The sequence below is a fragment of the Mustelus asterias genome, unplaced genomic scaffold, assembly GCF_964213995.1.
Source record: "Mustelus asterias unplaced genomic scaffold, sMusAst1.hap1.1 HAP1_SCAFFOLD_3841, whole genome shotgun sequence".
NCBI lineage: Eukaryota > Metazoa > Chordata > Chondrichthyes > Carcharhiniformes > Triakidae > Mustelus > Mustelus asterias.
In genome coordinates this window covers 13,155-27,029 of record NW_027593786.1, presented here as the reverse complement: position 1 = coordinate 27,029, position 13,875 = coordinate 13,155, and the positions used below count along the sequence as shown (strand labels likewise).

The 13,875-nt window shown below is 48.4% G+C and overlaps 1 protein-coding gene across 1 annotated transcript; it reads right to left on the bottom strand.

Moving 5' to 3' along the window:
* Positions 1–745: 745 nt before the first annotated feature.
* Positions 746–11,990, bottom strand: LOC144490815 (carnitine O-palmitoyltransferase 1, liver isoform-like; the record flags this gene model as incomplete). Its single annotated transcript, XM_078208510.1, has 7 exons — positions 746–838; positions 1,167–1,280; positions 6,997–7,149; positions 10,571–10,705; positions 11,370–11,534; positions 11,674–11,790; positions 11,923–11,990. Coding segments are annotated over 7 exons (845 nt in total), but the record flags the coding sequence as incomplete, so codon positions are not given.
* Positions 11,991–13,875: the final 1,885 nt, after the last annotated feature.

Genomic DNA, 13,875 nt, shown 5'->3' with positions numbered 1-13,875 from the left:
AACACCTCTTCCTGCATTCTTCAGTTCCCACTGAAGGGAGGAGACCCCGGGGAGGGGGGTGGGGAGGAGGAGACCGGGGGGGGGGGGGGGGGGGAAGAGAGAGAAGTGGGGGGCAGAGGAGAGACGCCCCGGGGGGGGGGGGGGGGGGGGGAGGGAGACCCGGGGGCACGCCCACCCCTCAGCCCCCCCTCCCACAGCCCGTGCCCCCCCCCCCCACCGACTCCCAGCCTGCCCCCCCCCCCCCCCGACTCCCAGCCTGCCCCCCCCCCCCCCGACTCCCAGCCTGCCCCCCCCCCCCCGACTCCCAGCCTGCCCCCCCCCCCCACTCCCAGCCTGCCCCCCACCCCGACTCCCAGCCCTGCCCCCCCCCCCCCCGACTCCCAGCCTGCCCCCCCCCCCCCCCCCCGACTCCCAGCCTGCCCCCCCCCCCCCCCCGACTCCCAGCCTGCCCCCCCCCCCGACTCCCAGCCTGCCCCCCCCCCCCGACTCCCAGCCTGCCCCCCCCCCCGACTCCCAGCCTGCCCCCCCCCCAACTCCCCAGCCTGCCCCCCCCCCCCAACTCCCAGCCTGCCCCCCCCCCCCCCCCCCCCCCGACTCCCAGCCTGCCCCCCCGCCCCCCGACTCCCAGCCTGCCCCCCCCCCCCCGACTCCAGCCTGCCCCCCCCCCCCGACTCCCAGCCTCCCCCCCGACTCCCAGCCTCCCCCCCCCCCCCCCCCGACTCTCAGCCCCACACTGTATTCTTACCGTCTCGGAACTGGAGAATTTACAGGAGATGTGCATGTTGATGAGAGTTTCTCCGACCATGATGTACGAGACGCCATAACCATCATCAGCAACCTGAAGGAGAGTAAAGATTAATGAAATCGAACAGGCATAATGTGAACAGCCTCACATCTCAGAGAGCCTCCCCTCATCCCAACCCCCACAGCCCCACACCCCAAATCCCACAGCCCCTCATCCCAACCCCCACACCCCAAATCCCACAGCCCCTCATCCCAATCCCCACAGCCCCACACCCCAAATCCCGAACCCCACAGCCCCTCATCCCAACCCCCACAGCTCCACACCCCTCATATCCACCTCCAGAGACCCTCAACCACCCTCTCCCCCTTATCCACCTAGGCCAACAATGTCAGCTCTGGACAAATTACAATGCAATACTCACTGGACCAAAACCTCCACCACTCGACACATACTCCGGAAACCTGTTCAGATCCACCAGTTCCAGCAGCTGATGGGGGGTCTGACTGGTGGAGAGTTTCCAAGGCTCAGACAGCACCTGAAGGAAAGTAAAAAGATGAATGAACTAGAACAGGGTGAGGAAGGGGAGATTCACAAACATCAGAAACTATTGAAGGACTACCTGTGCTGCTGGTAGTGATTTCAGCTCCTCCTACACAGAAGTGCCAGACCCTCTATCCCACAGGAGGAGCCAGTGAACCCAGAGATCGAGCATCCATAGTCTATACAACAGCGTGAGGCATCAAATACTTATTTGTGTGGTCTTATTTATTAATTTATGGGATGTGGGTGTCACTGGCAAGGCCAGCATTTATTGCTCATCCCTAATTACCCTTGAACTGAGTGATTTGTTTGGCCATTTCTGCACCGAGCGCTTTTGCAGTTGGGTGGAAACAGGGAGTTCGGCAAAACAGGCAGCAGAGGCTGCAAGAGAGAACGTTGATCGGTAAGCAGTGGATCAAGTCGGAAAGTCTTTACAAATTTTATCACCTTTTTATAGTTTGAAAATACATATTGTGGTTCATAATCACTAAAGGTTGGAATTGGTTGGATGAGGGGGGACAAGAAAAGAAAGGCTTAATTAGTGCTAAATTTAATAATTATTTATTTTGACGTGATTATATCAGTCAGCGGGGTGCAGTGCTCTAACTGAGATGTAGGAGGTCCGTGACGCTTCCAGCATTCGGGATGGCTACATCTGCAGGATGTGCATCCAATTGCAGCTGCTCACAGACCGTGTGGTTCGGTTGGAGCAACAGTTGGATGCACTTAGGAGCATGCAGGTGGCGGACAGCATCATAGACAGGAGTTACAGAGATGTGGTCACACCCAAGGTGCAGGCAGATAGATGGGTGACCGCTAGAAAGGACAGGCAGTCAGTGCAGGAATCCCCTGTGGCTGTCCCCCTCTCTAATAGGTATGCCGCTTTGGATACTGTTGGGGGGGGGGGGATGGCTTATTGGGGGAAAACAACAGCAGCAGCCAGGGGCAGTGGCACCACGACTGGCTCTGTTGTTCAACAGGAAGGGTCAAAGCAGAGAAGAGCAATAGTCATAGGGGACTCCATAGTCAGGGGCACGGACAGGCGCTTCTGTGGTCATGAAAGAGACTCCAGGATGGTGTGTTGCCTCCCTGGTGCCAGGGTCCGGGATGTCACTGAACTGCTGCAGGGCATTCTGAAGGGGGAGGGCGATAAGGCAGTGGTCATGGTACATGTTGGTACCAATGACATATGTAGAAAGAGGGATGAGGTCTTGCATCAAGAATTCAGAGAGTTAAACAATAGACTAAGGAACAAGACCTCTCAGGTTGTAATCTCTGGATTAATCCCAGTGCCACGAGCTAGCGAGTACAGAAATAGGAGAATAGCACAGATGAATGTGTGCTTAAGAGTTGGTGCAGGAGGGAGGGTTTTAGATTCATGGACCACTGGGACCGTTTTTGGGGAAGGTGGGACCTGTACAAGTGGGACAATCTACATCTGAACCAGAGCGGGACTAACATCCTTGCTGGTGGATTTGCTAGTGCTGTTGGGAAGAGTTTAAACTAGTTTGGCAGGGGGAGGGATCCCAGACTGTTAGCAGAATAGAGACACAGTATAACATAGAAAAGCAATCAAGTGAGAGGGAATGCAGCAGTAGTAAGTTTCAAGGGAGTAAGACAAGGCTGGAGGGCCTCTACTTTAGGGTGGGGGGGCGGGGGGGGGGGGGGAGAGAGAGAGAGGGGGTGGTGTTTTACGGCACAGATCCTGTGAACAGATCCTGTGAAGCATTTTACACCCAGGAGTGGAGTTCAGCGTGCAGGAGTCGTGCTGTCCTCACCCAGTTGTTGCCGAGATCCCTTCAGTCCAGTATAGAACTTTGGTGAGGCCACAGCCAGGAGGATTAAAGGTAAAACGGGTGAGTTAAGTGCAAGGATTGACATACGTAATTATGATATAATAGCCATCACAGAGATGTGGTTGAGGGGCAGGTTTGGCAGCTCAACATCCCAGGATACAGGACCTTCAGGTGAGACAGAGGAGGTAAAAGAGGAGGAGGCATTGCATTATTAGTTAAGGAGGCAGTTACTGCAGTAAGGAGAGATGATATCTTGGAGCAGGCATCAAATGAAGCTTTGTGGGTAGAGCTCAGGAATAAAAAAGGGACAGTTATGTTGCTCGGTGTTTATTATCGACCCCCAGATAGTCAGCGGGAAATAGAAGAGCAAGTATATGTGCAATTTGCAGAGGGGTGTAAAAATAATGAGGGTGATTTCAACTTTCCCAACATTAATTGGGATAGCCATCATGTTAAGGGTTTAGATGGAATAGAGTTCTTAAAATGTATACAGGAAACGTTTTAGGTCAATATGTAGAGGATCCAACAAGGGATGGCACAGTGCTGGACCTAATTCTGGGGAATGAAGCCGGACAGGTGGTTGATGTGTTGGTGGGGGAGCACTTTGGTGACAATGACCACAACATGGTTCAATTCAAATTTGTTATGGACAAAGAAATTGACACGAAAAAGGTTTTGGATTGGGGGAGAGAGTAGATTTTAATAAAATAAGGCAGGATCTGGCCAAGGTAGGCCGGAACAAGTTACTTGTGGGGAAATCTACAGAAGAGTAGTGGGGGGGGGCGGTGTTAAAAGATGAAATGGGGAGAGTACAGGCCCAACATGTTCCCTTTAGGGCAATAGGAAGGTGTAATAAACGCAGAGAACCATGGATGACCAGAGACATTCAGGATCCAATGAGAATGAAAAGAGGGGTTTTTAACAAGTATAAGAGGAGTGAGTTTGCAGAGGCACTAGTGGAGTACAGAAAGTGCAGGATGGAGCTGGAGAAACCAATTAGGAGAGAAAAGAGAGGATATGAGAAAGCTCTGGCTGGTAAAAGTAGGGAAAATCCTAAGATATTCTATAAGCATATCAATGGGAAGAGGGTAACCAGGGAAGGAGTAAGGCCCATTAAGGATCAAGGGGGAAATCTGTGGGTGGAGGCAGAGGACATTAGTAGGGTGTTAAACGAATATTTCACATCTGTCTTCACCCATGAGAATGAGGAGGTAGTTATGGAACTCGGGGAGAGAGACTGTGAGGCTCTAGAGAAAATCATCATAGGGAGTGACAAGGTATTGGAGGGATTGGCAGGCTTAGAAGTGGACAAATCTCCAGGTCCGTATGAATTGTATCCCAGGCTGTTGTGGGAGGCGAGGGAAGAAATTGCAGAGGCTCTGACCCAAATTTTTAATTCCTCTCTGGCCACCAGGGAGATACACAGTAAGAAGTTTAACAACACCAGGTTAAAGCAAAAGCCACAAGCTTTCGGAGCCTCAAGCTCCTTCTTCAGGCTCTGAAAGCTAGTGGCTTTTGCTACCAAATAATCCTGTTGGACTTTAACCTGGTGTTGTTAAACTTCTTACTGTGTTTACCCCAGTCCAGCGCCGGCATAGCCACACCAGGGAGATGCCAGAGGACTGGAAAACAGCTATTTAAGAAATGTTGTAGAGACAAACAGACCAGTGAGTCTTAATCTGTGGTTGGGAAACTACTGGAGAAGATTCTGAAGGAGAGAATCTATCTCCATTTGGAGAGGCAGTGTTTGATCAGGGATAGGTCATGCCGAACACATTCGATTGAATTTTTTGAGCATGTAACTGTGTGTGGATGAGGGTGGTGCGGTTGATGTAGTTTACATGGATTTCAGTAAAGCCTTTGACAAAAGGCCAATGACCAATGGCATTCCTCAGGGATCTGTGCTAGGTCCCCTATTAGAAACATAGAAAAACTACAGCACAAACAGGCCCTTCGGCCCACAAGTTGTGCCGAACACATCCCTACCTTCTAGATCTACCTATAACCCTCCATCCTATTAAGCTCCATGTACTCATCCAGGAGTCTCTTAAAAGACCCTATTGAGTTCGCCTCCACCACCACTGACAGCAGCCGATTCCACTCGCCCACCACCCTCTGTGTGAAAAACGTACCCCTAACATCTCCCCTGTACCTACCCCCCAGCACCTTAAACCTGTGTCCTCTCGTAGCAGACATTTCCACCCTGGGAAAAAGCCTCCGAGAGTCCACCCGATCTATGCCTCTCAACATCTTATACACCTCTATTAGGTCTCCTCTCATCCTTCGTCTCTCCAAGGAGAAAAGACCGAGCTCCCTCAGCCTATCCTCATAAGGCATGCCACTCAATCCAGGCAACATCCTTGTAAATCTCCTCTGCACCCTTTCAATCTTTTCCACATCCTTCCTATAGTGAGGCGACCAGAACTGAGCACAGTACTCCCAAGTGGGGTCTGACGAGGGTCTTATATAGCTATTGTTCGTCAATTATATAAATGACATAGATGACTATGTGGGGAGTAGGATTAGTAAGTTTGCCGATGATAGAAAGATTGGCTGGGTGGTTAACAGTGAGGTTGAGTGCTTTGGGTTACAGGAAGATATCGATGAGATGGTCAAATGGACAGATAAGTGGCAGATGGAATTTAACCCTGAAAAGTGTGAGGTGATGCACTTTGGAAGGAGTAATTTGACAAGGAAGTAAACTATGAAAGGTATACTAAAGTCACCTTGACTCACCTGATGCAGGGGCAATGCTCCGAAAGCTCATGCTACCAAATAAACCTGTTGGACTTTAACCTGGTGTTGAGACTACTTACTACAGCTGGAGTAGTGTGTGCAGTGCTGGTCACCACATTGTAGGAAGGATGTGAACGCACTGGAAAGGGTGCAGAGGAGATTCACCAGGATGTTGCCTGGGATGGAACATTTAAATTATAATGGAGGGGTTGGAAAGGCATGGATTGTTTTCTCTGGAGCAGAGAAGACTGGGTGGGGGGGGAGCGACCTTATTGAGGTGCTCAAGTTATGAGGGGCATGGACAGGGTGGATAGGGAGCAACTGTTCCCCGTAGTTGAAGGGTCAGTTACGAGAGGACACAAATTAAAAGTGAGGGGTGGGAGGTTTAGGGGGGGATTTGAGGAAAAACATTTTTACCCAGAGGGTGGCAACTGTTTGGAATGCGCTGCCTGGGAGGGTGGTGGAGGCGGGATGCCTGACATCCTTTAAAAAGTACCTGGATGAGTACTTGGCACGCCATAACATTCAAGGCTATGGATTAGGCGGGCAGGTCAGGGCCTTTAATGCAGTGGTGCAGACCCGATGGGCTGAAGGGCCTCTTCCACACTGTAGTATTCTAGGATTCTGTGATTTCAGAGGGCAATTCAGAGTCAACCACATTGCTGTGGATTAGGTAGGCCAGACTAAGTAAGGACGACAGATTTCCTTCCCTAAAGGACACTAGTGAACCAGATGGATTTTTGCAACAAAACAAATCAATGAAATTTGAATTTCAGATTACTCGCCTTGGCTAGTTCTCTCAGTTGAATTAAAAATCACCATTTCAGCCCGTATTGTAATAACTTGGACCCTTAAGCCAGGCTGATACTCCAAAGAGGCACTGATGGAATGCAGCACTGTCTTCCAGAGGAGATGTTAGGCCATGTAGGAAGTTTTATACATACCTTAACTTGAAGGACAGGTGGTTTTCTGTTATTCTGACACTGTTCCAGCCTCACTAAATCGGTTTAACTGGTGGCATTTTGTTTGTTTTTGTAGAATGTATGACTGTTTCACAACTTGTTCAGTGGCTAAGACTCACTTTAGAGTGTTGCGCGAGTGAGAAAGCCCAATGCACCTTCTTTCTATGTTCACATTGAAATAGGAGCAAACACACTGCTTCAATCCAACAATACCTGCCTCTTTCAGAAATGGAGACTCTACTCCCAGGTATTTGGACACCACATAAAGACAGAAGAGGTGGCGGTCGATGCCAGCACCTGTCATAGCATGACGATACAGACTCTGGTGTTTCTCCGCTGCCTGTTTGAACAACTTCAGTTTCTGTTCACACTAAAAATCAAAGAAGAAAAATGAGTCAGTTTTCTAGATCCTGCCCCATGACATCACTATGGCCTACAATGCAATGGGCTCCACCCATGACATCATCATGGCCCAAAATGCACTGGGTCCTACCACATGACATCACTATAGCCCACAATGCACTGCCTCTCATAATGTCATGGGTGGGGTGGGGAATTACCATTTATGAAGTCAATACTCTCATTATAAAATTGATGCTGAGGGTGGTTGTGTGTTGACCATCTTTAAGCCGGTCAGAGCCTCCAATACCTCCTCATTTCCTATGTCAAACTGTGCAGGTTCCTCACTGTTCCTTTTCCTGAATTCTGTACCTATGTCTTCTTTTCTGCATGAAGACCAAAGAGACGTATTCATTTAACACCCTTCCAACATCCGGCAGCTTCACACACAAGATTGCTCCCACTCTTACAAAGAACAATACAGCACAGGAACAGGCTCTTCAGCCCTCCAAGCCTGCGCTGATCACGTTTACCTATCTAAACCAACCGCCTGTATTCCTCTATTCCCTGTTTGTTCATATGTCTATCAAAATAAGTCTTAAACGTGTCTAACGTAACTGCCTCAACCACCTCACTTGGCAGTGCATTCCAGGCCCCCACCACCCTGTGTAAAAAACCTCCCCCACACATCTCCACTGAACCTTTCCTCCCTTATCTTGAACTTATGCCCCCTTGTGATTGTCATTTCCGAGAAAGCTTTCAACTGTTCACCTTATCTATACTCTCATCATATTATAAACTTCTTTCAGGTCGCCCCTCAGCCTCCGTCTTTCCAGGGAGAACAATCCCAGTTTATTCAATCTTTCCTCATCGCTAATGCCCTCCATACAAGGCAACATCCTGGTAAACCTTTTCTGCACTCTCTCCAAAGCCTCCACGTCCTCCTGGTAGTGTGGTGACCAGAATTGGACACAGTATTCCAAATGTGGCCTAACCAACGTTTTATACAACTGCAACTTTTATACTCGATGCCCCGTCCGATGAAGGCAAACATGCCATATGCTTTCTTCACCAACTTTTGGCACCTGTGCTGCCACTTTTAAGGATCTGTGGACTTGTACTCCCAGATCTCTCTGTGTGTCTATGTTCCTGATTGTTCTGCCATTTATTTTACAGCTGCCACCTGAATTGGATCCACCAAAATGCATCACCTCGCATTTGTCAGGATTAAATTCCATCTGGCATTTCTCCATCCAATTTTCCAGTCTATCTATATCTTGCTGTATTCTCTGACAATCTTCATCACTATCCGCAACTCCGTCAATCTTAGTATCATCCGCAAACTTGCTACGTTTTCTTCCAAGTCATTTATATATATTACAGGTCCCAGAACTGATCACTGTGGAACACCACTAGTTACAGACCTCCATTCAGAAAAACACCCTTCCACCGCTACCCTCTTTTCTATGGCCAAGCCAGTTCTGAATCCATCTAGCTAGTTCACCGCTGATCCCATAAGATTTAATCTTTTGCACCTGCCATGAAGGACCTTGTCAAATGCTTTACTAAAGTCCATGTAGACAACACCCACAGCCCTTCCCTCGTCAATCATTTTAGTCACCTCCTCAAAAAACTCAATTAAGTTAGTGAGACATGATCTCCCACATACAAAACCATGCTATCTGTCACTAACAAGACCATTCAGTTCCAAATGTGTATAGATCCTATTCCTAAGAATCTTCTCCAACAGTTTCACTATTACTGATGACTGATGTCAAGCTCACTGGCCTATAATTACCTAGGTTATCCTTGCTACCATTCTTAAATAACAGGACAACATTGGCTATCCTCCAATCCTCTGGTATCTCATCAATGGCCAACAAAGAAACAAAGATTTCTGTTAGAGGCCCAGCAATTTCATCTCATCTCCCTCAGCAATCTGGGATAAATGCCATCTGGCCCTGGGGATTTGTCTACCTTCATGCTTTTTAATTCACCTAACACTTCTTCCTTCGTAATGACGACTCGTTACACACCCCTCCAAGACACCATCAATCGACGTGTCCCTCGCTCGTGTGAATACCGATGCAAAGTATTCATTAAGGACCTCACCCACTTCCTTTGGTTCTACACATAATTTCCCTCCTTCATCCTTGAGTGGACAAACTCTTTCTCTAGACACCCTCTTGTTCCTAATATAATGTATAAAATGCCTTGGGATTCTCCTTAATCTTGTCTGCCAAGGACATTTTGTGACCCCCTTCTTGCCCTCCTAACTTCCTGTTTGAGCTCTTTTTTACTTTCCCTGTACTCTTCAAATGATTCATCTGTTTTTAATTGCTTAGACCTCATGTATGCATTCTTTTTCTTTTTGACTTTTCTTTCTCTGGTTAACCTCTTCCCATTAATGTGTTTATAAACTATTTTAGGATGCTAAAACCAGGAGGTAAAATGGAAATAGTCAGCAGATCTGAATAGTGAAACTATGCTGATGGTTTGTTAGAAATGGGATGCTATTCTCCAAATTAAAACCTGCTCCCTGTTCAACCACCAAATCTCAACATGTTTCACCCTGACACTTTGTTCCTATTCACACCCAAACCTTCTCCTTCAATCTGTCAATTCCTCCAGGAAAACTTTTCATTAGGACAGCAAACTCCACACCGCTCCAAACCACCTTCTCCACTTACTGATCATGAGTGGCCCTCTCAAACCCCTCGCCTGAATTTTCTGGAGGTTAAGGACAACAGGAAAATGGTTTGTGTGTGAGGATTAATACCCATACTAATAATTATGGAGGAAAATAAGTCATATTAATAAATGTGTCCAGTGAAAAAGGTTAACAAAGACAAAATCACAAAAGCCTGCACAATGTTTAACTGCAGGATAGTAAGCAACTAGTTCCAGACACCTGACCTTCAGATAAGGAAGAGAGACAGAGACTATGCTGGCAAAAGCCCTTTAAATCATGCATTGGACAAGGGAGTGATCCATGCTCCAATATCCAAACACAGTTGGAATGCCTAAAAGATAGGGGAAAACAATACTCAATTGAGTCAAGTAAAAACTTTATCTCAATTGGATATTATTATTAAGCAAGTGTAAGGTGATTGTGATTGGTTGTAAAACTGTACTTTTATATGGTGCAACCTTTTATGATCGGATGTAGATAACTCCTATTCTTTTATTGATATATGCAAATTACTTGTAATCGAAGCGGAGACTTTAATTACCTCAGTATTTCTAAATTTTTCACTCTGAATGGTTTCATTCAGGGTCCTAGAGCTATAGTCTTTAATAAATCAAGTGAAACCACTCTGACTTTGTCAGGCTACTTGAGGGGAACAATAGTTTTAAATACAACAAGAAAACCATCGTAACAGCCCCGCAAAACTTTGGAAACTGTGTGAACATAAAGAAGAAGAAAACTATGGGAAAAGAGAGGTATTTACCGTCTGAGCGGGGTCCATCATGGCCAGTACAAACTTGGTGGCCTGACTACTGCAGGAACGGACAGTCTCTGTACGACCTTCTCTAAACAGGCGAGTCATTGAGGCTTCATACGTTAGACAGAATGTACCTTTGTCCTAGTGACAGAACACACTGGGGTAAGGACGCTAGAAGGAAAGGCTGGCAGTGTCTGAAAACTGCCAATCATCAAACACATGAAGCTACTGAGAAGCTGTAAGGTTCACAATACACAGGGAATCAAGCGGCCCATTGAAGCTATTCAGTTTTCACCTGACTTTTGAACCAATCTACTCTCATCCCATATTACAGCTCTTCTCCTGAATATTCTCGATTTCTAATCCTTAAGTCTTCTCTTTCCGATCGCAATACAGAGTCTATGTCTTTTATTACTGAAAATAATCATTAACCTTCCTGATAACAATCATTACTTTTAAAATAACCTTTAGTGCATCCCTGATGATCTTTGCTCTTCTGAAGAAAATACCATTTTACAAGATTCCAGTCAATTGGATGTGGATCTATTTGATCTCCACTCCTCTCCTTCCTATGGATCTTTCTGACAATGGAATGTTCCAAACTGCCCAACCATGATATTTGCTTTGATATTTTAGGGCCCTGTGCTGAAAGCTCAGAATATTATTGACTTTTCTTTTAGTCCATTCCCTCTTCTTTTCCAAGTAGCCGGAGTTCTACATCTCTGCGTTTAACCTATTACTGTTCAGGATCTACGTTCTATCCTGACCCTGCTCAGCCTTGACCAGGGAGTAGTGATGACTGTACCCGGTAATGTGCCAGCTGTAGTGCCATCTGGACAAAGGCATCAGGGCTGATCCGACACTTCTTGATGAGGCCTTTACCAAAGTTGTCGAATGGGAAGGAATGAAAATCCACATCATCGGCCAGCTGCTGAGCCACACTTAAAGACTGCATGATGACTTTCTGACACTGAGAGAAGGAGAAGATATCAGTCAGCATGAACTTCATCAAACTGAGACCATTCTGAGACATGGCGGAGATCACCCACACAAACCAACACCATATCGGCACTGCTTCCATCCTAGTTCATGGTGAATGAGGAACTTACTGGCTCATTGAGCTCCCACTGCAGTCGCTGGGGTGGGGGAATCCTGGAATTGGGCTCTCCTTTACAATTCCCCTCCTCCGTATATCCCAGCTGGAACTGGTCGGTGGCCAAGGTGGACTGTGGGAGACATGACAAAAGATTAACGCTACTCTCAAACTCTGAATTTCCAGTGAGAAACCTAGGAGGAACCTTTACTGAGAGCAGGCAGAAACACAGGCTACAACAAAAAGGACAGCTACGCTCACTCACAAACTCAGTCAAACCAAGTCCGAATGTCGCCACATTGGCTGCCGCATTGTCAATAGCAGCAGGGAGCTCTGCCATTAAAGAATTCACAAGAAATCAGCTCCACATAAAAAACACTCAGTGCTCCACGTGAATAAAATCACTTTGGACCGTCTGTACTCAGTGTGGAAGACGCTGGGGATGTTCTCTTTCCACTGACTGCCATGAATCAGCAAAGAAGGTTTGACACTCCCAGCTGACTCAGAAGATGTTGTCCAAGTATGCCAAGGCAGCTCTGCTACCAGGTGCCAAAAGACATGCAGAGCTGTTCAGCACTGAAGCAAAAATCAGTCCATCGAGTCTGCCCTTCCCAACGACACCCAAATTCCAATGAAAAAAAAAACTAAATAGAACTGAAAAAAATCAAGTGGAGAGAGAAAAACTAATCCCTTTGGTGGAAGCGTTGAAAACAAGACAGCATCGATTTAAGGTGATTGGCAATGCAGAAGAGGCGACATGAGGCTAGGATCTGGAATATATTGCGTGGATGTGCGGCGGAGACAGGGTCAGTGCTGAGAGTGCGGCGGAGACAGGGTCAGTGCTGAGAGAGCGGTGGAGACAGGGTCAGAGTTGATGAGAGTGCGGTGGAGACAGGGTCAGTGTTGATGAGAGTGCGGTGGAGACAGGGTCAGTGTTGATGAGAGTGCAGTGGAGACAGGGTCAGTGTTGATGAGAGTGCAGTGGAGACAGGGTCAGTGTTGATGAGAGTGCAGTGGAGACAGGGTCAGTGTTGATGAGAGTGCAGTGGAGACAGGGTCAGTGTTGCTGAGTGTGCAGTGGAGACAGGGTCAGTGTTGCTGAGTGTGCAGTGGAGACAGGGTCAGTGTTGCTGAGAGTGCAGTGGAGACAGGGTCAGTGCTGAGAGTGCAGTGGAGACAGGGTCAGTGCTGAGAGTGCAGTGGAGACAGGGTCAGTGCTGAGAGTGCAGTGGAGACAGGGTCAGTGCTGAGAGTGCAGTGGAGACAGGGTCAGTGCTGAGAGTGCGGTGGAGACAGGGTCAGTGCTGAGAGTGCGGTGGAGACAGGGTCAGTGTTGATGAGAGTGCAGTGGAGACAGGGTCAGTGCTGAGAGTGCGGTGGAGACAGGGTCAGTGCTGAGAGTGCAGTGGAGACAGGGTCAGTGTTGATGAGAGTGCGGTGGAGACAGGGTCAGTGTTGATGAGAGTGCGGTGGAGACAGGGTCAGTGTTGATGAGAGTGCGGTGGAGACAGGGTCAGTGTTGCTGAGTGCAGTGGAGACAGGGTCAGTGTTGATGAGAGTGCGGTGGAGACAGGGTCAGTGTTGATGAGAGTGCAGTGGAGACAGGGTCAGTGCTGAGAGTGCGGTGGAGACAGGGTCAGTGCTGAGAGTGCGGTGGAGACAGGGTCAGTGCTGAGAGTGCGGTGGAGACAGGGTCAGTGCTGAGAGTGCGGTGGAGACAGGGTCAGAGTTGATGAGAGTGCAGTGGAGACAGGGTCAGTGCTGAGAGTGCAGTGGAGACAGGGTCAGTGCTGAGAGTGCAGTGGAGACAGGGTCAGTGCTGAGAGTGCAGTGGAGACAGGGTCAGTGCTGAGAGTGCAGTGGAGACAGGGTCAGTGCTGAGAGTGCAGTGGAGACAGGGTCAGTGCTGAGAGTGCAGTGGAGACAGGGTCAGTGCTGAGAGTGCAGTGGAGACAGGGTCAGTGCTGAGAGTGCAGTGGAGACAGGGTCAGTGCTGAGAGTGCAGTGGAGACAGGGTCAGTGCTGAGAGTGCAGTGGAGACAGGGTCAGTGCTGAGAGTGCAGTGGAGACAGGGTCAGTGCTGAGAGTGCAGTGGAGACAGGGTCAGTGCTGAGAGTGCAGTGGAGACAGGGTCAGTGCTGAGAGTGCAGTGGAGACAGGGTCAGTGCTGAGAGTGCAGTGGAGACAGGGTCAGTGCTGAGAGTGCAGTGGAGACAGG